Source organism: Lagenorhynchus albirostris, chromosome 12 (genome assembly GCF_949774975.1).
Source record: "Lagenorhynchus albirostris chromosome 12, mLagAlb1.1, whole genome shotgun sequence".
Lineage (NCBI taxonomy): Eukaryota > Metazoa > Chordata > Mammalia > Artiodactyla > Delphinidae > Lagenorhynchus > Lagenorhynchus albirostris.
Genome location: NC_083106.1, coordinates 7573300 through 7597326, shown reverse-complemented (window position 1 = coordinate 7597326; position 24027 = coordinate 7573300). Strand labels below are relative to the sequence as shown.

Below are 24027 nucleotides of genomic sequence, written 5' to 3'. Positions count from 1 at the left end.
CCTGGAACTCGCTTCGCCCTTCTGTGTTGGGCTAAACTCCCTCAACTCTTGCAGGTCTTGGCTCAAATGTCATGCACGAGCCCCACCCCACTGCTCTCTGAAAATCTGCACCCCCTCCACCCTGGACTCTCCTGAATCCCCTCGGGCCATCTACCTTCTCTCTCCGCACAGCGCGCAGCGCGTTATGACCGGCTGTGACTTCTCACTTGTGTGTGTCGTCCACCATCTCTCACGAGAATGCGGGCTTAGGAGGGCAGGACTCTGCCGACTGAGCTCACGATACATCCAAACACCTACAACACGCCCAGGTCCCTGGCGGGCACTCAAAGACCGTCGTGAAATTAACGAGCGCTCCCGGGGGTCGTGGAAAAGAGTCCAGCTCGGCCTGGAGCCGATGGGAGGAAGGCTCCGGGGAAGAGAGCCCGGCAGACTGAATCCTGCCGCGTGAAAAGGAGAACTCCAGACGGCAGATGGGGGGTTTCCAAAAGGGGCAGCTGCAGGAGAGCCGGGACAAAAGGACTGGGCCTCGTGGGGAGGAGACGGAAGGGCGTTTGGGGAAGGAGCCCCGGAGGCGCACGGAGGAGGCGGGGGCGCGCCGCCCTGGCTTCTCTCCTCGGTGGAGCCCAGCAGTGACGCTTCTCCTGTTTCAGTCACAGAATTCGTGGGCTTGGGCTACAGAAGAACGGTGGCGATCCTCTACCAGGTGGCGTTCACGGTGGGGCTCGTGCTGCTCTCCGGGCTGGCCTACGCTGTCCCTCACTGGCGCTGGCTCCAGCTGGCCGTGTCTCTGCCCACCTTCCTCCTCCCGCCGTGCTGCTGGTACTGTGTCCTCGCGGGGACCCCGTCTTCCCGGCGGCCAGGGCGGCCCTACCCGCAGGCCTGGGGCTTACAGCCACCTGTGCCCTTTGGGGAACTCTGTCACATTCCCCCAGGGGCGCTGCCCTCAAATAGAGCTTCTTTCGACTCGCGTCCCCAAGATAGAGGCTGGGATGCTACGAGTCAGACAGAAGGGCGCCGAGTCACAGAGGAGGCATCTGCTGTCTGTCGAGTGAATGAAGGGATGAAAGGATCTTTGGGGAGTGTGCACATTAAACCGTTAGGAACAAAACCCGTTCAAGTGAGCTGTTAATCGTATTAGCTGTCAGCCCTTGGCAGGGTGAAGGGAGGGGCAACTAGACAGCTGAGTTTTTATTGCGGGGGAGGGAAGCGGGGGTCAGTGGGGGGGGGCGTGGTAGCAGAGAGGTTTGTGGAGAGAACGATCGCGTCCATGCAGCTTTCGTCACCGTTTTGCTGAGGGCAGATCTTTTCCGTGGGAGGCATCGAGTCCACCCAGTTTCTCAAACCTGCGGCTCTAAGTACACTCCCGTCCAGGAAGAGCCTGCTCCCTCCTTGTCAGTGTGAAACAAGGGTCGCTCCAGTGACGGGACCCCCTGGCTGAGTCCCGATGGCCGGGCTGGGTGAGACTATACCTGTGTGTTTTCAGATGACCAGAGATTCCCAATCTTTGACTTTATAACATCCCTGTCCCATTTGAAATAAACACCATGGTGTACTTGATGCTAAAAAAAAAGTGACTATAGTTTATTTTGTTTTGGAAATATTTTGAGACATGTTCCACAGCCCCTGTCTTACAAGGAGGCGGCTGCTATATCGCAAGGGGTGGGGCAGGTGGAGCATCTATTATGTGTGAGAGATTTCCTGGGGTGGAGAGAAGGGCTGCTGGCTTCCAGGAGAGAATGGGACCCCCGCCCCACCGGATGAAGGCTACATAGGAAGCGATGGTTCTCTTCTGGTCCGTCAATCCTAGCAGGTGGCACTAAGAGCACGAGTGACTCACAGAGCTCCTGTGTGGGCTCTCTGGGCCAGCACACAGTGGCCCCAGATGCTCGTCCACCAGACGCTTGAGGAATCACAGTCCCAGCGTGAGCCCCTGATCGGGGCTTAACATCAGACGAGCTCCGCAGAAAATGAGACGTCGTGATGATGTGTGTCCACAGGTTTGTGCCCGAGTCTCCCCGATGGCTGTTATCGCAAAAGAGAAACACTCAAGCAGTAAAGATAATGGACCACATAGCCCAGAAGAATGGGAAATTGCCTCCTGCCGACCTCAAGGTGACAGCCTAGCAGAGGGTTTCTCCCGTCATTGAGCTTTGGGTTGCATTTATCACTTAGAGCATGCCTGTGGGGCTGCCTTGGGAGGCAAGAGGGCACTGGTGACATTTGGGGTGATGGGTGTGGCGGGCAGCCATGCGAGGACCGATCTCGGGGCGGGGGCCGGGAAAGGGGGCCCTGATGGCGTTTCCTGCTCACGGCAGCTTGGGTGCAGCTGACGCCCTGACTCCTTCCTAGATGCTGTCTCTCAAAGAGGATGTCACTGAAAAGCTGAGCCCCTCGTTTGTAGACCTGTTCCGCACGCCGCACCTGAGGAAGCACACCTTCATCCTGATGTACCTGTGGTAAGGGCCCTTTCCGACGCCTGTCCCCAGATGGAACTGGTGGGCTTACCTGCATACCCGGGTACAAGTTAAAGACAGTGGAACAACTCAGGTGGAAAAAGAGAAGCATGAAAAGGAATTTCCAGGTGGTTTTCTAGTGGTCAGAGAGCCCTTAAAAAGACATCTGATTTCTTCCTTGAGGATTGCATAGCAGAGGAAGGGCCTCATTTTAGTAAGAAGAAATTCTTACATAGGAGAGGTCAACAGTAAGCTGGACGGAGGGTTCTCAAGGCTGCCTCAAATCCCACACGTCTTGTCTTTGGGGAGTAGCCGAGTCTTGACATAGCGTCAGAAGGTGGATGAGATGTCAGTGGCTCTTGGTGCTTTCACGGAGGAAGAGCCCTTCCTCGCATCTAAGACCTTTATAGACCCCGATGAGAGTATCAGTGCTTTTTTTCACACCCGATTAGGAAACTCACATCCACGTCCAGATTCAGCCATGTACCCCCGGCACACCCCCAGGGCTGCATCCACCTCCCAGGAAGCTACCTGGAGACGGGGTCTCTGCGCTCTTTCCTCAAGGGGCGCCGGGTCAGCTCCCGACATCAGGGCTTTCTCCTCAGCACGAGGGAGGTTGTTCAGTTACTCCCGAATGCCGGGGCTGAGTAGCTGGACCCTGGGCTTCGCTTCCACTGGAGTCGCTCTGCTGCCCTGCACTTATGTGCCCGTCCATGAAATCAGGGTTCCAACTAAGAGGGAAGCCCCTGGCACCCTCAGTAATTACTTGCTGAAGGTTGAATGAATGACCACTGTTCCACAGAGTCCATCCCAGGTTCCTTAGATGCCAGGCTAACCTGACCCTGTCCCGGCAGCCCTGGTCACCGTGTCTCCGGGCAGGCCCAGGAGTCCTGTGCCCGCTACGTGATGGGCCTCTGCAAACACCCCGGGTGCCTGGTGCATTTCTCATGATGCTCAGTATTGGACTCAGCAATGTCTCTTCGGTGTGGAGGCCCGGGACTCTGCAGATAGGAAGGCTTGCTCCCCTCCTATATTACTCCACGGCCCACTCCCATCCCCTAAGCACTCCTGTCAAGGTGGCGGTTTTGTCCCCTCTGCTGTCTTACGCCCCTCCACGCAATCCTTGGGCAGATTCTGCTCTGTCTTGAAAATATACTGAGACTCTGCCATTCCCTGTCACCTGCTCTCTCAGGTCCCCCTGGGAGTGTCGTGATCTCTCGTCCGTGTTGTTGCGGCTGCCTCCTCGCTGGTGGTCTGCCCCCACTCCTGTCCCCCCAGGAACTGCTCACAAAGCAGGCAAAGGTCACGGCCCAGGTCACCCCCTCGTCCACATCCTCACCGGCTTCCTAGTCCACTGAGAAGAAAACCAGATTCCTTCCTACAAGGCCTCACGCGCCCTGGTCCCTGGACCCCTTCTCCTGCTGTCCCCTCCCCTCTCCCCCACCCCCCCTCCACTCCATTCATCACAGCATCTCGGGAGGGGTGCCCATCACTTCCTGGCTGTGTGACTGTCAGGCAGCTTCGTGACCTCTGTGACTCAGTTTCCTCATCAGCCAGTGGATATAATGATAGGACCTACTCACAGGCCTGTTGGAAGAATTAATGAGATAATATGTATAAAGGGCTTATGCCTGACAACTACAAATTGCTGTTTGTGTTTTAATGTGTGCATGCAATTCGTGGGTCCTGCCAAAAGATGGCAGCCCTGCACATTTGTTAACTGTTGCTAGTTTTTTGTTTGTTTTTTGGGGGTCTTTTTGGACAGAAAATTCAGGGTTCTCCATTCCTTTCTCTTGGATCAGTCTCTTTGTGGGTTAAAGGTGACCGTTCCCATTTAACCGGCTAAGCTAACCAGCATGGAGGACCCTACCGGGCTCATCTTAACTCACTGAGTTGCTGCCAGGGCCTTCCTTCTTGTATTCTTTTTTTTTTTTTAATTTACATTTAAAAGAATATTTATTTATTTGGCTGCATCGGGTCTTAGTTGTGGCACACAGGATCTTTGTTACAGTCTGCAGGATAAGTGGGCTCAGTAGCTGTGGCACGTGGGCTTAGTTGCCCCGCAGCATGTAGGATCTCAGTTCCCCGATCAGGGATCGAACCTGCGTCCTCTGCATTGGAAGCCGGATTCTTAACCACTGGACCACCAGGGAAGTCCTCTTGTATTCTTGACCCTTTGGTTCAACCAGGAATAATTTAGGACTAGAAACAAAAGCACCCCATGCTTCTCTGGGTGCAGCTTTATAAAACCAGGGGGTATAGTAATGAGAAACATACGCTGTGATCTCAGTTTTGGAGCTGATGGGCAATTGGCATTTCTATAAGAACATAATTTCTTATCCACCTATATCTCTTCTCACAGTGTAAATACAGTCGACCCCCCATATCTGCAGGTTCTGCATCTGGGCATTGAACCAACTGCAGATCAAAAATATCCGAAAAAAATTCCAGAAAGTCCCCAAAAGCAAAACTTGAATTTGCTGCATGTTAGCAACTATTTACATAGCATTTACATTATATTAGGTATAATAAGTTATTAGAGATGATTTCAAGTATACGGGAGGATGTGCATAAGCTCTATGCAAATACTACGCCAATTTATACAAGGGTCTTAAGCATCCTTGGATTTTGGTATCCCGGGGGCTCCTGGAACCAATCCCCAAAGGATAGTGAGGAACAGCTGTACCAGTAGAATCTTTCAACATTCCAAAATTATGTAGTTTGACCAAGAGTGACACATGGGACTCTCTGAATTCCCCGCTGAGTGGGAGTGGCTGTGCTGGTCCCCATCGGTCTGTGTGCCATTTTCTGTGACACTGCTATTCTTTCCTCCAATATGGATGAAGGGGTCGTGCAGCGGGAAATGAGGTGAAAAGAGTAAGGGAATAGTGCCTGTTAAAGATGGTGTGATGTGTGGAGGGAGGACCACTGTGGAGCTGGAAAGACTTGGCCGACTTCTCCACCCTGGTGTGTTCCGGATCCTTGCCCTTGGAGAGACAACAATGACAGCAGTAAAATCTCGTCTTCACTGAGTGCCCACTCTGTGCCCGGAACTATACTGAGCACGTCTTGTCCATTTCCTCAGTGAATTCTCAAGACAACCCAAATTCACAGCTGAAGGAATTGAGGCACAGAGAGGTTGGTTAACTTACTTAAGACCACACAGCTCATACAGCAGTCTGATTCCTGAAACTGCTCACTCACCACTGCTTCTCCTGCCCTTCCCCTTGGAGGCCGTTGGAGCATCTGATGAGGTAGGGCACATGCAGTGCTCAGGGCAGGGCCAGCACCCAGGTGCGCGGTAAACAGTAGCTACCATTGTTTGCCATTTCTCGAAAACGGGAACCTATCCTGTAAGTCACACCCTCCCATAAATCGTGAAAGGAGGGTCTCATCGAGGGCCCCTCAAGGGCCCCTTTCTTGATTTTGATCCCCTTCTTCTCATATCGCTCTAGAACATTCTACACCCAGCTCGCGGTGTCCTTTATCCTCCCAGCCAGAATCCTAAATCTCCCGTCCTCCGAGGAGCTTGCCTTTGACCCGGCCTCTCCTCCCTGCTCAGGCTCACCAGCTCCGTACTCTACCAGGGCCTCATCATGCACATGGGCGTCACCGGCGGGAACCTCTATCTGGATTTCTTCTACTCGGCTCTGGTCGAATTCCCGGCGGCCCTCATCATCCTCGTCACCATCGAGCGCTTCGGCTGCCTCTACCCGCTGGCTGGGTCCAGTCTGGTGGTGGGGGCAGCCTGCTTCCTCATGATCTTTATCTCACACGGTGAGTGGTCCACTTTCATCATCTTCCGGGTCACTGAATTGTGGGAATAGTGTGTTAACTCTTTCATAAGCCTCTGGCACAGACACAAAGCAAGGCATTACCCGAGTCTAGAATCATTTTTTAAAACATTTACGTTGAGGTATAACATACGTACAATGAGCCCATTATAAGTGTTCAAGCCAGTGAATTTTTACATAAGTGTATGTCTGGGCACCACGACCTACGAAAAGGTAAAGAACATTGCCAACATCTCGGAAGGTTTCCTCACCCTCCTTGACCGTCAGTATTCACCACCCCTGCGTGGGTCACCACTACCCTGGTCTCTGCCACCGCAGATTAATGTTGACTGTTCTTGAACTTCATACAAACGGAACCATACCACGCGTGCTCTGTGTGGCCTCACTTCATTTGCTCCTCCTTACGTCCACGAGGTTCGTCCACGTTGTCACGAGAGTGAAGTTTGAACTTCTTCCTTATCGTGAGGCATCCCAGTGTATGACTACCCCACTATATATCCACGCCACTGTTGATTGACAGTTGTGTGGCCTCCAGTGTCTGCCTATTGGGATTAAGGCTGCAGTGAACATTCAGGCACATCTTTTCGTGGACAGTCATTTCCCTTGCTACGAGGGGGATGTATGTTAGTTTTAGCAGATATAGCCAGACAGCTTTCCATGCGGTTGGACCAATTCACGCTCCCACCGCGATGCGTGAGCATTCCCATGGTTGCACGTCCTCACCAATGCTTGGTATTGCTGGCCTTTCTAACACCAGCCATTTTGGTACCTGTGTGCTTTACTCCATAATTCTTAGCAATCCAAGATAAGCCAAAGGAGATTCATTTGGGTGGTTTTAATTTAAGTACATAAATTGCCTTTCTCATCTGTTACTTTTGGAAATGTTAAAAAAATACGAAGGCAGATTTGCTATTTTCTCAGTTTTTATTGCTTGTGCTCTGAGCTCATTGGTTTGAGTCGTTTGGGCAGGCTTTTGGATAGGATATTACGGGAAACGTCCTGTAAAATCTGTATTCTCAAGAACCAGGTTCTATAGATCAGGCTGGAAATTTAAAGAGAAATTTAAATTTAAATTTAAATTTAAAGAAATTTAAAGGTAGCTCAAGTTTTTTTCTCCCTCCTTTTGTGGAGAGAGAACAAAGAAGGCAGGAAAAGAGGCAGAGTGCATCTGAAATCGATCTTACCCACTCTCTCCCCATCTCCCTTTTTCTGGAATCCTGGTAAAATGGAATGAATGGGCAGATGTTTATTTTTATTTTTTAGTCACAGCATGGAGTGCTGAGAGGGAGCCTGAGGTCGAGACTGTTTATCACCTCAGGGATAAACCTTAGGTGATTCCTAAGCTGAGAGGGGACTCAGGCATCACCCCCTCTGTCCTGCGCCCCCCGCAGGACCCTCCTCCCAGTGCCCACCCTCTCCGCTTGCCCCCATTTAGTCCCCATCACATTAGATGATAAACCTTCACTGCCACCCACCCCCCCGCAGCAAGGAAATATTTCAGTCACTTCTATGCACTCGATGTAGCAGCACCTCGGCCCTGGGATCTCAGATGTGAGCAAAGCAGAGAAAGTTTCTGTTTTGTGGAGCTTATGTTCTAGATGAAAAAGAGAAGGAGGGAGAGGGACGAGGCGATAATTCTTTGTCTGGTGGTCACAGGTGGCCTTAGGAAACCTGAACGAAGTGGGGACGAGCCACGTAAGCATCCGGGGAAGGAGCTTTGCAGGCAGGGGAGCAGCAAGAGCGAGGACCCCGTGGATGGGGAGAGCTGGCACTGGAGGAGGAGCGGCGGGACCCTTGTGACCGGCGCTGGGCAGGTGGGGGCGAGGACAGGCAGAGTGAGGTCAGGGGTTAGCAGGAGATGCCAGCGTGGGTTTTATCCCGATCATGGAAGGAAACCACCTGGCTCTGCACAGGGCGGCTACGCGGCCGGACTGTGGCTCTAACTGGGCCCTCTGGCTGCTGAGGAGAGGGGCCCGGGCCCTGACAGAGGCAGGGCAGTTCTCTGAGGGCAGGGATGCTGTGCATGTCCAGTGGAGCATCTTGCCAAATCGATCAAAGGCCACAGAATTTGTGACAAGGGCCCCCCTCTAGATATCTGAGTGAATTCCTTTATCTTCTATCTTCTGGGAGCTGGGAGGTGTGGTCCCTCACTAAAGGCTTGACTTGGGTTCTCCACCAGGCGGAGGGCAGCTGAGACCTGGAGAGACTATGATGGCCCTGGGCTGTCTGGGTCTTAGGGCCACCGGCTCCGCTCTCCCGGGAACCTCATGCTGGCGGAGTGAAGGAAGCATGCCTTCCATGGGTAGCCGGCTCGTGGGGACAAGGGCCAAGATGACACGCCGTCTGTGACCCCAGAGGCTTTGTTGGTGAGCTGGCCTGTCTCAGGAGCCACTGGTGGTTTAGGGCTCGGGTAAACACCTACCAACCAGGTGAAGTGGATGATGGTGCCCCAGGAAGGAGAGGGCTTCCTGTACCTCCAGCTAATCAAGAACCGAGAGCAGTCTCCTGGGAGGAGACGAGGGTTCGCTTTCCTCATGTTCTCAGACTGTTCTGAAAGGTGTTTGGGTTAAAAATGTGTTGGGAAATGAACACTAGACCGAGAATGAGAAATCTGGTCTGCCAGCCCCAGGACTTCTGCCCGAGGGAACCACGCCGTTGAGGACCTATTATATTTCGGGCACTGTGCCAGCAACCACAGTATCCACGATAATTCAAAGCCAACACTGATGGGGTGGCCACGGCGCACATCTGACACGTATTACCTCTGAATCTCACAACAACCTATAAGCTGGGTAAACTCATTCCCATTTTACAACTGAGGAGACTGAAGCATGAAGAAGTAAACCGTGGACTTCCCTGGTGGCGCAGTGGTTAAGAATCCGCCTGTCGATGCAGGGGACACGGGTTCGAGCCCTGGTCCGGGAAGATCCCACATGCCGCGGAGCAACTAAGCCCGTGAGCCACAACTGCTGAACCTGCGCTCTAGAGCCCGTGAGCCACAGCTACAACTACCCAACACAGCCAAAATATAAATAAATTAATTGATTAAAAAAAAAAAAGAAGAAGAAGTAAAGCACTTGCCAGGTCCCACCGCTGACGGGAGGCCGAGCTGAGATTCGAAAAGCACATTCGTCCCTCTGCCCAGCGGGGCCTCCCCTCATGCGTCATCATCAAGTCCCGAAACCTTTCAGGACTCAGTTTACGTATCCACCATGGAGGGGTCAGATAAGACAATCTTTCCGGCCCTTCCAGCTCTGAAGTCCAAGGTTCCGATCACGGCTTTTCCCGGCAACTCCACGGGCACAGTCCTCACTTGCTCTCCACGCCCTCTGTGTGTTTCTTCTCCAGATCTGCACTGGTTGAATATCGTGGTAGCTTGTGTTGGCCGAATGGGAATCACCCTCGCGTTCCAGATGGTGTGCCTGGTGAATGCTGAGTTGTACCCTACGTTCCTCAGGTGAGTGCACGGTGGTGTGGGCTGGGTGGCCGCTGGCAGAGCTGTGGGCCAGCCAGGCTCAGTGAGTACCACCCGCCAAGATGCCCCAAGGGTGGATTGTCTGATACTGAGATGGGGGCGGTGCATCAAAGACAGGGCCCTCGCCTAACCTGGTAGAGAAGGTGAAATGCACAGGTTCAGTGGACTAAGGGTCGCATCATGCCCTGTACGGAGGGCAAGCGCAAGAGAATGGCACCTGGCACAGAGGAGAGAGCCCTGGGCGGCGCGTGGGAGGCTGAGGTGCAACCCTGTCCTTAGCGCCGACCAGTTGTCTAAACTTCCGCAGCTCCACTGACACCTCTGGACATAAGTTGCTTAAGAGCAGTTCATATTTGTACAGTGACATACAGAGCATTGCCAGACAGGGGCTGCGGGTCATCCTATAATATCATTGTGATCCCCATTTTACATATGAGAAAACTGAGGTTTACAAAGAGAAAGAGACCTTCCAAGAGTCACACAGCTGGAAAGTGGCAGGACCCAGACAAGAACCCACTTTCTTTCTTTCTTTCTCTCCCTCCCCCTTCCTTCCTTCCTTCCTTCCTTCCTTCCCCCCTTTCTTCCTTCCTTTCTCTCTCTCTCTTTCTTTCATTGAAGTATAGTTGATTCACAATGTTGTGTTAATTTCTGCTGTACAACAAAGTGATTCAGTTATGCATAATATGTATATATATACTTTTTCATATTCTTTTCCATTATGGTTTATCACAGGATATTGAATATAGTTTCCTGTGCTCTACAGTAGGACCTTGCTGTTTATCCATTCTATATATAATAGTTTGCATCTGCTAATCCCAAACTCCCAGACTATCCTTCCCCCACCCCCTCACCCTCTTGGCAACCAAGAACCCATTTCTTTCTGACCTTGAAGCTGATGCTTTTCCCATGATGACTCTGTAAACATAGCAACAGGCTTAGATGACTCATTGCTTAAAGCCAGGTTTGTTGAAGTAGAATTTTCTTAGAGCAAAATTCCCCCTAAAAGGTACAGTTTGATTAGTGTTGATTATACTCGTTTCACCACCATCACAGTCGATGTAATATAGAGACATTTCCATCACCTCCAAATGCTTCCTCATATCACTTTGTGGGCCATCTTCTCCCCTCCCACCTCCAGTACCTGGCAACCACTGGTCTGATTTCTCTCCCTGTGGTTTTGCCTTTTCTGGAATACTACGTAAATGAAATAACATAGCGTGTAGCCTATTGTGTATTGTGTTTGGCTTCTTTCACTTGGCATCACGGGACCCGTCCACGCTGCGGCGTGTATCAGTGCTTCGCTCCTTCTTATTGCTGAGTAGTGTCCCGTGTGTGGAAGATGTGCCAGGATGTGTCTGTCCATCTCCCAGCTCATGGGGGTTTGGGCTCTTTCCAGATTGGGGTAATTACGATACAGCTGCCAATAAGAATTCACATGCAGGTCTTTGAGTGGACATATGTCCTCATTCCTCTTAGGTAAAAACTTAGGAGTGATTAATTACGTGGGACTGAGTGAACTGATGAGGGTGATTATAATTTTTGTGACTTTCTGTTTGAATAAAAAAAAAAATCCCACAAGGACTCAGAGGCAAAAAATATACAAATCAATTTTCACTGCAAAGTAAAGGAGCGGTTACAGTGGAGGATTACTGGACTGAATGTCAATATTAAGACATAGTATGAGTGTGTTTCGTGTTTGGTAATTGCAGTCATTGTTGCTTTGTGGGTCACGTGGTGGATGTGAGTTTAAATTCATGAGAAACTGTCCAAATCTTTTTCAAAGTGGCCGCACCATTTTCTGTTCCACCAGCTGCACGTGAGAGAGCTGGTCGTTCTACATCCTCATCAGTCCTTGGTGTCGCCAGCTTTTGAAAAAATAAGTAATTCTCGGAAATGGTGGTATTACTGTGACTTTTTTTTTTCCCCAAGGAGAATTTTACTGATGGGACTAGTTTATTTCCCTTCCAAAATAAATAAATAAATAAACAATTGAAACTAAACGAAGTAAACAATCTCAAATTTTTATTGTCTTCATAACAAAACAAAACATGAAGCTCAGAACTGGATCACTTGGCCCTTTCTCTTCTTATCTCCTCCCAGCTCAAAATGCCTGCATCTCTTAATAGCCAGCATCCTCTTAGATCTGCAGTTCGGCTCAACACGTTCAAGCCTCAGCACAATGTTCTTTGTAGTTTCAGCCTTTTTCCGGAAAATCGGCTTAGTCGGCCCACCATAGCCACTCTGCTTCCGGTCATACCGCCGCTTTCCCTGGGCACAGAGAGAATCCTTGCCCTTCTTGTACTGTGTCACTTTGTGGGGTTGGTGCTTGCCACACTTCTTACAGAAAGTCCGGCGGGTTTTAGGAACGTCCACCATGTTCGCGAGGGCACTATCGGCACGGAAAGAGCTATTATTGTGAGTTTGATTTACATTGTCCTAATTACTAATAATGTTGAGCGTCTTTGCATGGACTTGTTATCATCTGTATCTTAGAAGACTTCGTTTAAATGAAGAGCATTTTTTTTTTTTTTTTGGTGTACGCGGGCCTCTCACTGCTGTGGCCTCTCCCGTTGCGGAGCACAGGCTCCGGACGCGCAGACTCAGCGGCCATGGCTCACGGGCCCAGCCGCTCCGCGGCATTTGGGATCTTCCCGGACCGGGGCACGAACCCGTGTCCCCTGCATTGGCAGGCGGACTCTCAACCACTGCGCCACCAGGGAAGCCCCAGATGAAGAGCATTTTTATTGTAAAAGTAATTAACCACTTTATTTAAAGCTTTAATTCTGATCTTTGTTAGAATTTGGCAGATTTCCTTAAACTCGTTTTTCCTCTGTATAAATTGTTTCTTCTCCCCATGTCATCAGACCAGTGAAGCCTAAGAAATATTCCAGCTCCCCATATCCCCCTCTTACAGCGGGACAGCTCTCAGAACCCCTCCCTACGCCAGAAGACACAAGGGTGACTCTGATTCACTCTTTCCTCTCTCCTGCGCATCCCTTCGTTAAAAGGCCCTCTCTCATATCCTCATCTGGAAAAGGTTGCTTGGAATGAGTACAAACAGACGAAGACAAATGAAGGAGAAAAACCTACATCTGGCAGTTCTGAGCCGAGTCTAAAATAGCCGGGCCAAACAATTCCATTGTCATGGCCACTGGACCCAGGAGACTGACTCAGAATGTAAACTGCCTAAGGTACTGAGTGCCTGGCGCTGGGTGGAAGAAGGCCAAGTGACATGTCCTCAAGGAGCCCTTGACTGTTTGTGCAGAGAGTCAGTTTGATGAGGATTCTCGGTAATTAGGAAGGGAGGCCAGGTGTTCAGAAATAACTTAAACTTGATCCACACACACCACACACAAAAGTAAGGCAGTCATGAAAGTTTCGATATTTTCAATCAATTGAATCAAATTGCAATTGGAAGAAAGAGATTATTACTTTACAAACACTTCAAGTGCAAACAGTTTCTAGTTAAACCATTTTGACCCTGCTTCTTATTCATAGGAGGCTTTAGAGTTGAACGGCATCCTCCTTCTAACTGTCTGCAACATATATTGTCAAGAACGTTCTTTTGGCTTCAGTACGCTCTGCCTTGTGTTGAAAATCATCCTCCTGCTTTTACCTCATCACTATATTATGAGCTCCTTGAAAGCAGGAACTACATGTCATACCTCTCTGTACCTCCTGACACTGTTCTATAGCCATACTAACCATCACCTGGTGCTTGTAGAATGAACGAATGAAGTATCACAGATGTATGAACTTTAAAGAAGGGGCCTAGTTCTTCACTTCGTCTAGCGTCTGTGTGCTTATCAAAATTTTCTCTCTTTTTAAGACTTATTTTCTTAAAATTGTAAAAAAAAATAAGGGTGTCTTTTTTTCCTCCTCTTGGAAATCACACTAATGCTATTAGAAGAATGAGAAACAGAAGAAAAAAAAATGCAAATGCCATTTTTGAAACTAGGATGACCCTGAAAGACAATAGTGAACAAGAAGGGCTGCCTAATGCAGTGAGTCTAAGAGGGTCTGGAAGACTCCAGGGAAGCTCCCTGTGACAGCAAATTTGAGACAAGGCCAGTGGTTTTCCAAAGCAGGAAGTGTACATTGAAGGGTCTAACCCACAAGCCCTTGTTGCAATAACGGGGAGGATGCAGGGCTGGGGGCATGTGCTTCCTCCCCTGGGTGTTGTGTGGCTGGAGATGAGCCAGGGAGGGCAAGGCTGTGGGAGAACATTCAGGAACCTTTGCGGGAGCAGTGTGCTGTGAGGTGGGGTAGAAGAGAGAGACCCTGCAGGGTGAGAAGTCCTGTACTGTCAGCCCCTGTAGACTAGGGATAAGAGCGGCCAAAGCAACTAATCACAGACAGCCCTGGTCAGAAAGAAAACGTCTAGTAGCCTAGAACGCGCCCCTCCCCACAAATCCTTCTAAAATAGCTGATACAGAAAGAAATCATAGTACTGAAAGAAGAAGAATAACTTAAAAAGTAACTTGCCCAGGAGCTATACAAATATATTATGAGATGAAAGGGGGAAAGGAAGAGGAAAAGCAAATGGCAAATGAAGAAAATGCACAGGGAAAAATATTGTCAGAAAGCAAATAAAAAGTGTGGCCAAATATACTACAGCTAAATGCAAAATATTAATGAATCAATCATCTCTATAAAATAAGAGTGTAGGGCTTCCCTGGCAGCGCAGTGACTGAGAGCCCGCCTGCCGATGCAGGGGACGCGGGTTCGTGCCCCGGTCCGGGAAGATCGCACGTGCCGCGGAGTGGCTGGGCCCGTGAGCCATGGCCGCTGAGCCTGCGCATCCGGAGCCTGTGACCCCGCAATGGGAGAGGCCACAACAGTGAGAGGCCCGCGTACCGCAAAAAAAAAAAAAAAAAAAAAGAGTGTAAAGCAGAGATGCAAGTTCTTGGGAGACTATGTGATAAGACAATAGATGAAGTCAGCTCAGGCTAAAAAAAAACAAAAAGAAAAATTAAAATATTTGACAAATGAAAACTACTTTGAAAGTATTACAAAGGAGAACTGATATAGTAAAGGCAAGACAGGCCTAAGAATTGCAAAATAAGATTGAAATAAACAGAATTTAAAAGGCTTAGAGATCATGTTTAAACATATGTTACCCAGAAGATAATTGAAATAATGAAACAAAAGAACTTCAAGAAAAAAAAAAAACTTGAAGAAACTGTCTGAAAATAAAAGAATGCTTGGATTTATAATTTGGAGTGGCATGCTGTGTAACAGAACAAACTGACCCAGAACACACACACACAACATCAAAAAAGGCACATCACAGAAACCTTAAAAAGCAGTCAGAGAAAAAAGACATCAGAAAAAGGAACAAAGATAATAAGGACAGTAGATTTCTCATTGGAAACAATGCAAACAAGAAGGTGGTAGAACAACATCTTTGATGTACTGAAAGCAAAACTGTCAACCTAGAATTCTTGACTCATCAAAAAATAAACTTTCAAAAAATGGATGGAAAATAAAACCTTTTTCAGATATATAAAAGCTGAACAAATTCGTCGCAAGCAGACCTGTACTACAAGAAATGTAAAAGTCTTTCAGAGATAAGGAAAATGATATCAGGTTGGCAAAAAAAAGACCCAACTGTATGCCGTCTACAAGAAACTAACTTTAAATTTAAGGGCTTAACTTTAAATTTAAGAGATAGTTTAAAAGTAGAAGTATGGAAAAGATATTCCATGTGAACACTAATAAAAAGAAAGCCAGAGTGGCTATATTCCTATAAGACAGAGTAGACTTCAGAGCAAAGACTATTGTCAGGGATGAAGAGGGAGGTCATTTCAAGTAGACAGTTTCCTTACATTTCCCCTCTGGCTTTCTTTGTCCTCCATTTCTTAATACCCTCTCTTTATCCTTCTCTGTCCCTCTATGTGAAAGAAAGAACTCTAATGACACCAACCAATTCTCCAATCTCCAAACAATTCTTACAATCCAATTCTGACATTAACTACCTGGAATTAGTGCAGACTTCACAGGTTGAGCCTTCGTCCCACATGACTGCCCTTACTTTAGATGCTAGTTGCAAGCCCCGCATTGTACACCTACACTTCTGACCACTGGCTAGAAATCAGATTCCCGTGACCCCCTCCTTGAGTTCAGTAATTTACTGTAATGGCTCACAGAACTCAGGGAAGCACTTACATTTACTGGTCTATTATAAAGGATAGAAACAGCCAGATGAAGAGGTACACAGGGCAAAGTCTGGAAGGGTCCTGAGCACAGGTGCTTCTATCCCTGTGGAGTTGGGGTGTGCCACCCTCTCGGCACATTATGTAGGTGTGATTGATTAAATCATCAGTGATTAACTCCATCTCCAGCCCCTCTCCCCTCCCTGGAGGTTCGGGAATGGTGTGTTTGCTTTAAAACGAGTTTATCATTTGGAAAATTGATTCACAGAGATGTCATCTTTTTTGTTCTCTGTATTTTATCAGGAACCTTGGAGTGATGGTGTGTTCCTCCCTGTGTGACCTGGGTGGGGTCATCACCCCCTTCCTGGTCTTCAGGCTGATGGAGGTTTGGCAAGGCTTACCACTCATTTTGTTTGGTAAGACTTCGTGAAACATTTATCATTCCTTGTTTCCAGCTCGGTGTGAACACTCGAGAACTATTTGATGAGCAAATGGTACCCCCCAGCGAGTGTACAGAAGGGAAGGATGGCCCCTGCTCTTTCATTGGCTCCTGGATCACTCTGTCTTGCCTCACGGGGAAGATAAGATGCTATTCCTAGAAGGTGGGGGCCAGAGGTTTATGTCCTATGGCTCTGGAGTCCAATAATTCATTCTATGGAATAGAATCGGAGAGAACATTTGACACAGCCTCCTGGTTTCTTACGAATTTGACTCCCAATTTTTGTGTATTTAACATGTAATTGCTAGAGGTTTGAAGATGCTAGATTATCATCCCTGTTCTGCTTCCAGATCTTAACAATTGACAGCAGACACAGGGGACAAATGGGAATCAAAGTTTAGTATCAGCTTTGTTACTGATTATATTGGGTTAGAGAAGGAGGAGGGGACTCTCCCACCTCTTCCCAAACCTACCACTCGGTGGAGGGCAAAACGGCTGCCCGTGTAGAGAGTTTCCATGCCTGGGCCCAGGCGAACCCACGAGGGGTGACGGGGAGTGATGAGTAACAAGAGAGGCCCACACTGCCCACATACATATCACCTAGGCTCCATATCAAATGTATATATGGTAACATAATATTTATATATAGTAACTGTAATATAATGTTATAGTTTATATATAATGTATGTTAGAAAGTATTATATAATTATATATAGTTACTGAATATAAATGATAATATATAAATTATAGTTAGTATATACAAATACTATATTATGTTAAATTAATATAGTATTTTGTATACATAGTAACTAGTCAAAATTGAGTCCCATATTGTTTTTGAAGTACCTGAATCAATAAATCCCCTTAATACTTAAACATCAGTTACTGTGGAACGATATACTTATGTGGAAGTAAAACAAAGACAATATTCCCTTTCCTTACTCTGCCATTTCCCCAGTTATTCTATTGCTTTAATTTTCTAGATGTTCCCAACTTTTTAAAAGTGACCCTCACACGCGTGTTACCTAGGCATCTCTTTAGTTAGCTGTCATCATATGTAAACGGTATTGACCATGCTCTAATGGCTCCATGTGAAATCTGTCTCATCTGAAGCGGCTTTGGGGCTAGTTGCCGGGGGAATGACGCTGCTTCTTCCAGAGACCAAGGGGGTCGCTTTGCCAGAGACCATCAAGGACGCGGAGAACCTGCGGAGGTGAGCTCTGGGCGCTGGGGCAGACAGTCATCTGGTCTAAACTGTGAGATAGAATGATTTTTCTGTGATACTGGCCACATGGAGCACCAAGGTCCCTAGGTCACCCCCCGAGTTAACAGCTCTGAGTTGGAAGTTATTTTTAAATCAATCTTCTGTCTTTTTAGCGATTGTTGGTTCAGATTCCTTAGTGACTTTCTTCACAAAGAAGAATGACTTAAAACTTTCATTCCTATGATGGGGACAAGTGCTCAGTGGAGTCCTAGGTCCTACCCTTAAAGCCATAAAAAAGGAAAGGAAGGGGCTTCCCTGGTGGTGCAATGGTTGAGAGTCCACCTGCCGATGCAGGGGACACGGGTTCGTGCCCCGGTCCGGGAAGATCCCACATGCCGCGGAGCGGCTGGGCCCGTGAGCCATGGCCGCTGAGCCTGCGCGTCCGGAGCCTGTGCTCCGCAACGGGAGAGGCCACAACAGTGACAGGCCCGCGTACCACAAAAAAAAAAAAAAAAAAAAAAGGAAAGGAAGAAAGACAAAGCATTTGATGATGTGGTCGTTACAGGCTCGGTTCTCTGGATCCCACAGTAAGGACGCACGTGTCCCTGGGAAGTAGAGAATAGACTCCGTGGACTCATTAAGGCCTGGGTTCAGTCCAGGGGTGGTCGCCTACTTGGCCAAGGGACTTTGGGAATGTCATGGACCCCTATAACCTTCACTTCCTCACCTGAAGAATAGCCACGATAATACTTGAGAGGGTTGCCGTGAAAGTTCAATGAGATAAAGTAGGTGATAGCGACTAATCCATTGCCTGGCACATAGTAGGTATTCAATAAATCTTAGATTCTCTCCATTCTTCTTGCATATGGTGTGATTTCCTCAGTGACTCTCAAACTTAGTATGCAGAAGAATGCAGACTCCTGGGCCTTCTAGGTTTCTGACTTGGTAAATGAATGGGGGAACCCGGAAACCTGAACTTTTAATGACAGTCGATACCTGTTCAGGCCCTCTGAGCTCCTCGCTTTGAGGAAATCTGCATTTCTCAGTGCTGATAAGGGACAGACACTCTATTTTAACTGTAAACACATCTTGTAATTGCTGGCAATAAGCTTCTTGTTGGTCCCAAGTCGTAGACATACATAGCTAAGGTTGACTCTCTGATTTTAAAATGTTTCATTATAATTTGTTAATAGGCACTTTGTCGTCTTTTAAGATGTTGTGTTTATCCCTTCACTCCATCTTCATAGCCATTCCTGGCCTGCCAGGTGAGGCCAGGGGCTTCTGCTCTGAGCCCAGCACCTCCCTGTTCACCCTGTGTTCTTGATAATGCCCTGCACAAAGTATAATCATCACTTATTTCATTATCTGCTTTCTCCGCTATCCTAATTCCATAAATAGTGGCCACAGTCTCTTGCCGGAGAGATCATTTCAATGACACCTTCTTCCCTACTTTCCAGGAAACAAGGCCAGGGAATGGGAGTAGTGGTAGCTCTAGCTAACAGAGGGCGTCAGCTTCACTGAGTTTCAGGTGCCTTCTCACTCCATCCTCCCAAAACATGGCGAGGCAGCTCCTGTCATTAGCATACCCATTCTACAGATGAAAGAAATAGTGACAGATACCCTCAAAGTCCCCAGCTTCAAAATGGAATGTTGACTGTCAGGTGATGGAGTGAGGCAGCAACACAACAGGTGCTCTATGTGAAGGGTTGGCAAACTCTTCCTGTTAAAGGGCCAGGGAGTAAATATTTCTGGCTTCGGGGACATTGTCTCTGTTGCTAAGTTCTGCCCTTTCAGCAGGGAAGCAGCCACAGACAGTACACAAACGAATGTGTTTGTGAGTTCCAGCACTTTATTTATGGATGTTGAAATTTAGATTTCATCTAATTTCCAAGTGTCAAGAAATAATATTTTATTTTTGATTTTCGAAAACTATTTAAAAATGTAAGAAACTGTTCTTAGCACACAGGCCATAGCAAAACAGGCAGAGAACCAGAACTGGTCACTGGCGGTCTCTGCTGACCCTTGTCTTCTTTGTCACCTGCTGTTCTTGTTCTCACCTCTTCTTTTGAGACTTATTCCTGGGTACAACTTTGCAACAGTTTCTTAATCAAGCCATTATATATTTTATTGAATTAATTAATTTTGATTAATTAATTAATTTATTTATTTATTTTTGGCTGCACTAGGTCTTCGTTGCTGGGCACAGGCTTTCTCTAGTCGCGGTGAGCGGGGGCTACTCTTCGTTGTGGTGCGTGGGCTTCTCATTGCGGTGGCTTCTCTTGCTGTGGAGCACGGGCTCTAGGCGCACGGGCTTCAGTAGTTGTGGCACGTGGGCTCAGTAGTTGTGGTACGCGGGCTCAGTAGTTGTGGCGCATGGGCTTTGTTGCTCCGCGGCATGTGGAATCTTCCCAGACCAGGGCTCAAACCCGTGTCCCCTGCACTGGCAGGCGAGTTCTTAACCACTGCGCCACCAAGAAAGTCCCCCATTATGTATTTTAACTTAGATTTTAAATTTTTGATTGCTACAGGAAAGCAAAGCCCAAAGAAAACAAGATTTACCTTCAGGTCCAAACATCAGAATTCAACTCGCAGGCACCCGAGAGAGATGCTCCGCTGGGGACCGGGCGGCAGAGATGAGGACAGAGTTATCATCTGAAGAATTGCTCAGAAGCCCTAAGCTTTTCCTCCTACTTGCCTGCCCCTAAGTCAATATCAGTTCTAAAGAACACTGTGCTTTGTTTTGTTTTATTTTCTTTGTTTTAAGTCTCTCAAAGCCCTGGCTGTCTTTTATCTACTTATCCTTTCCAGTGAAAGCTGTTGGTGGTTACCAGGTACTTAATTATCTAAATTATTTGGAAGGTCCAATAGAATTTAAATACTGTTATAAAAGAGACCTCCGTAACTGGTTTCCTAGAATAAGTATTGTTTTATTCACTCTCTGAAAGAAAATGTCTTTGTATTTGTAGGTGCCTGTGTTGGCAAAAGTATTTCAACATGTAGATTTCTTGGAGGGCACTTTTTTTTTTTTTGAGGTACGCGGGCCTCTTGCTGTTGTGGCCCCTCCCGTTGCGGAGCACAGGCTCCGGACGCGCAGGCTCAGCGGCCATGGCTCACGGACCCAGCCACTCCGCGGCATGTGCGATCTTCCCGGACCGGGGCACGAACCCGTGTCCCCTGCATCGGCAGGCGGACTCTCAACCACTGCGCCACCAGGGAAGCCCAGCACTTGGTTTTTAAACATGGTGGTTCCTCCAGCAAACTCTCCCCGAGTCCCGCTTACGCATAAAACATGCTCCTCCTCCAGAGACCAGCGGTACTGTGTGCTTTATTTTAGGGAAGACGTTTCTGCCACTTACATTCTAAGAATACTTTATTCTATTTCACTCTTGCTTTTAGTTCTTGTTGGAGATACTAGAAGGTGAACTCATGCCAACTATGGAATATCACAATAAATATAGCAAAGAGAGGAGTTCAGTTTACTGTGAGTTAGTAGTAACTGGTTCAAGGTCTGGTTCAAGAAGTGATTTCATTCCTGGAGTACACAAAAACTTTACTTAAATTTCTTTAAGTGTGAGACAAACCACAAAGACAACATACTGGGTACCCTTCGGAGTACATTGGGGGAAAAGAGATTCTAATGTGAATTGGTGGCATGATCAAAGACCTGTGGTCGGGCTTCTCTGGTGGCGCGGTGGTTGAGAGTCCGCCTGCCGATGCAGGGGACGCGGGTACGTGCCCCAGCCCGGGAGGATCCCACGTGCCGCGGAGCGGCTGGACCCATGAGCCATGGCCGCTGGGCCTGCGCGTCCGGAGCCTGTGCTCCGCAACGGGAGAGGCCACAACAGTGAGAGGACCGCGTACCGCCAAAAAAAAAAAAAAAAAGTTCCTCCTCTTTCCAGGCCTAGATGTCAGGCCCTTCATCCTCCAGCTCTCTGACTTCTCCATGTGCTGACATCCTCTCTGACTCCAAACACTGGCGCTCATAATCTACCTTCTACAGTTTGCCGTCCAGTCCAAAGGTCCATACGTCTCTAACTGTCCAAAGAATGTTTGGTTTTTAATCTGCTCTGCTATCGTCGCCCCAGACATTAATATTAGTAATAAAATCTAGAATAGCTCTTCATTAAAAGAAGTACCCTTTAAACATTTGGTCGTTGACCTGCATACGGCCAGCTTTTGTGGCCTAATCTTAGTCTCAGTCCAAATTTGAACTTGTGGCCAAGTGTCTTGGAAATACTTGTAATTTCGCTCGTGGTTGAGGCTGCCTCTGCCCTGCCTGCTGACAGAGTCAGTGGACCATCTCATATGCACTCCAGGCGCCCATATTTTAGTCTCCCGTACACACTTGCTTGAAAGAAATTAAGATCCAGAAAGAGTTGCTGTGAGTGAGAGGCCCACGTACCGAAAAAAAAAAAAAAGTACCGAGAAAAAAAAACAAAACAAAGAGTTGCTGTGGCTAGGCCTATAGGGACAAGAAAAATTCAAAAGTGGGGGGAACGTTTTTGCCAAAGAGCAAAGACTGTCAGGGATGACTAAGGTCACGCTAAAAAGACAAAGATGCCTACATATGGAGGGCTCGTAATGGCCAAGCAGGGACAATTTCAACATCATGAAAACAGTAATTAGAGTCTATTGGAACAAGCTGAGACTATAAAAAGAGTCACAATCCGTGATAATACTTAAAAGGAGCAAATAATAGGAATTGAGCCAAGGAAAAAGCACACATGAGTTTCCAATAAAGTTTATAAGGCATTGTATTAATTGTTCAACACAACTAATATGAATTTGCTACTCGCGGTTAGATTAATGCCAAGGTTAACAATCAGAAACAGATGTAGGAGGAAAGAAAACATGCTAAAAATATATAACATCTATGGTTTTATCATTTTAAATTAAAATATGTGGGCCATCCAGAATTAAACTGACCTGGAAACCAAGGTCAAATCTTTCAGGGACTCATTCCAAGTTGAGAACGATAGGTTAGGAATAGAGCATGTAGACTTGCTTGGTCCACATGGGAAAAGATGACCCGAGCAGGATGGAGGGCTGGCAGATGGAGAGGGGCTACAGAGGTCCATGGGCATTGCCCCAACCATGACTCACGATGCCAACAGGTAGCTGCTGATGTGGGCCTGGCTGCCCAACAAGCCAGTTGTGTGTTGGGCAGAAACAGTCATGGAATTATCACCTTCAAAGATTAAAAAAATAATAATATTTCAAAGTGATACAAATTCTTAATTCATCCTGAAAAGATGGAAATTACGAGACTGTTCCTTGCTACCTTATCTATCACACTCTAATAGTAATTAGAGTCAAACCTTCAAGTGGCCCTATAAATCCCAGGCCAGCACCCTGAAAAATTCTGAAATTTTTGCAGACATGGGCTCTCCCCACTTCCTCCTGCTCTTGTGGACATGATCAGGGAGAGTGAAGGGGCCATGGCCCAGCGAGACCTGGTGAAGCCCACCTTCACGGGATTGCGTCGCACCCCATGGAGGAGCAAGTCCAAACTGTTGCCTTGATGATTGCATTGGAAGAGAACAATCAGACATGTGCACTTAAAACAATATGTAGGGCTTCCCTGGTGGCACAGTGATTGAGAGTCCGCCTGCCGATGCAGGGACACGGGTTCGTGCCCCGGTCCAGGAAGATCCCACATGCTTGCGTACCGCAAAAAAAAAAAAAACAAAAAAACAAAACAATATGTATTTGTCTCCTTTATTTCAGAAAATATGAGGGACTCACTTGATGAGAATCCACTAACAATTAGCCGGAAGGCTAATAGGGGAGGGGCAGAATAAGGTGAAAAACCCATGACTAAAATAGATGACTGATAAGGACCTGCTGTAGAGCACAGGGAACTCTACTCAATACTCTGTAATGACCTATATGGGAAAAGAATCTAAAAAAGAGTGGATATATGTACATGTGTAACTGATTCACTTTGCTGTACACCTGAAACTAATACAACATTGTAAATCAACTCTACTCCAATAAAAATTAAACACAGAAAAAAAGAAAAACTTATGACCCAATTCAAGGGCATGGAAAAATATTGTCCAGGGATTTGGGAAATAAAACTGATGACCCGCTGTCATTTGAAATTGGGAGACTCTTGAAGATTTTTCTCTTTCCAGCACGGTCCCTATGGACCCGCTGCTCCTGACATGGTTGTGATTGTTCAAAGCTGGAGACATAACCCACTGCATCTGACCACTGGAGTTCCAGGTCCTAAATCAAAGGCTGCCCTCTAACAAGAAAGATGGATTTCCACCTCATCCCAAAGGCTCATGGAAGACATACAGGTGGCCCTTGAAATCTTGTTCTGTGCTGGCTTTGCTCTAAAGGACAGTTGTGCGATGTTGGACCACCACTATCTGTGGGAAAAGGCTGGGTAATTCTAACATTTGGTGCAGGCATCCTGGTTAATTCAGTCAAAGTAGCATAGTTTCTGGCAATGCATGTGTGAGAGCCACTGCACAGAAGGATGCAGAGATGCTAATTAAT

General features: G+C 47.6%; 2 protein-coding genes across 2 annotated transcripts in view; one reads left to right on the top strand and one right to left on the bottom strand.

Annotated features, from left to right (window-relative positions):
* The window catches only part of LOC132530633 (solute carrier family 22 member 1), a 32866-nt gene extending 12709 nt beyond the window's left edge, over positions 1-20157 (top strand). Inside the window, exons 4-11 of the mRNA XM_060167896.1 lie at positions 651-819; positions 1998-2112; positions 2350-2456; positions 6016-6230; positions 9596-9704; positions 16181-16293; positions 17430-17529; positions 20049-20157. Of these exons, the coding sequence (XP_060023879.1) occupies positions 651-819; positions 1998-2112; positions 2350-2456; positions 6016-6230; positions 9596-9704; positions 16181-16293; positions 17430-17529; positions 20049-20157 (1037 nt within the window). The remainder of the gene's footprint in view (positions 1-650; positions 820-1997; positions 2113-2349; positions 2457-6015; positions 6231-9595; positions 9705-16180; positions 16294-17429; positions 17530-20048) is intronic.
* Positions 11704-12107, bottom strand: LOC132530608 (large ribosomal subunit protein eL42-like). Its single transcript, XM_060167854.1, has one exon. It carries the CDS (start codon positions 12096-12098, stop codon positions 11778-11780), a length of 321 nt encoding a protein of 106 aa, XP_060023837.1. The 5' UTR covers positions 12099-12107; the 3' UTR covers positions 11704-11777.
* Positions 20158-24027: the final 3870 nt, after the last annotated feature.

Coding starts and splice junctions, on each gene's coding strand:
- LOC132530608 (XM_060167854.1), bottom strand. CDS start 12,098: ATGGTGGACGTTCCTAAAACCCGCCGGACTTTCTGTAAGAAGTGTGGC.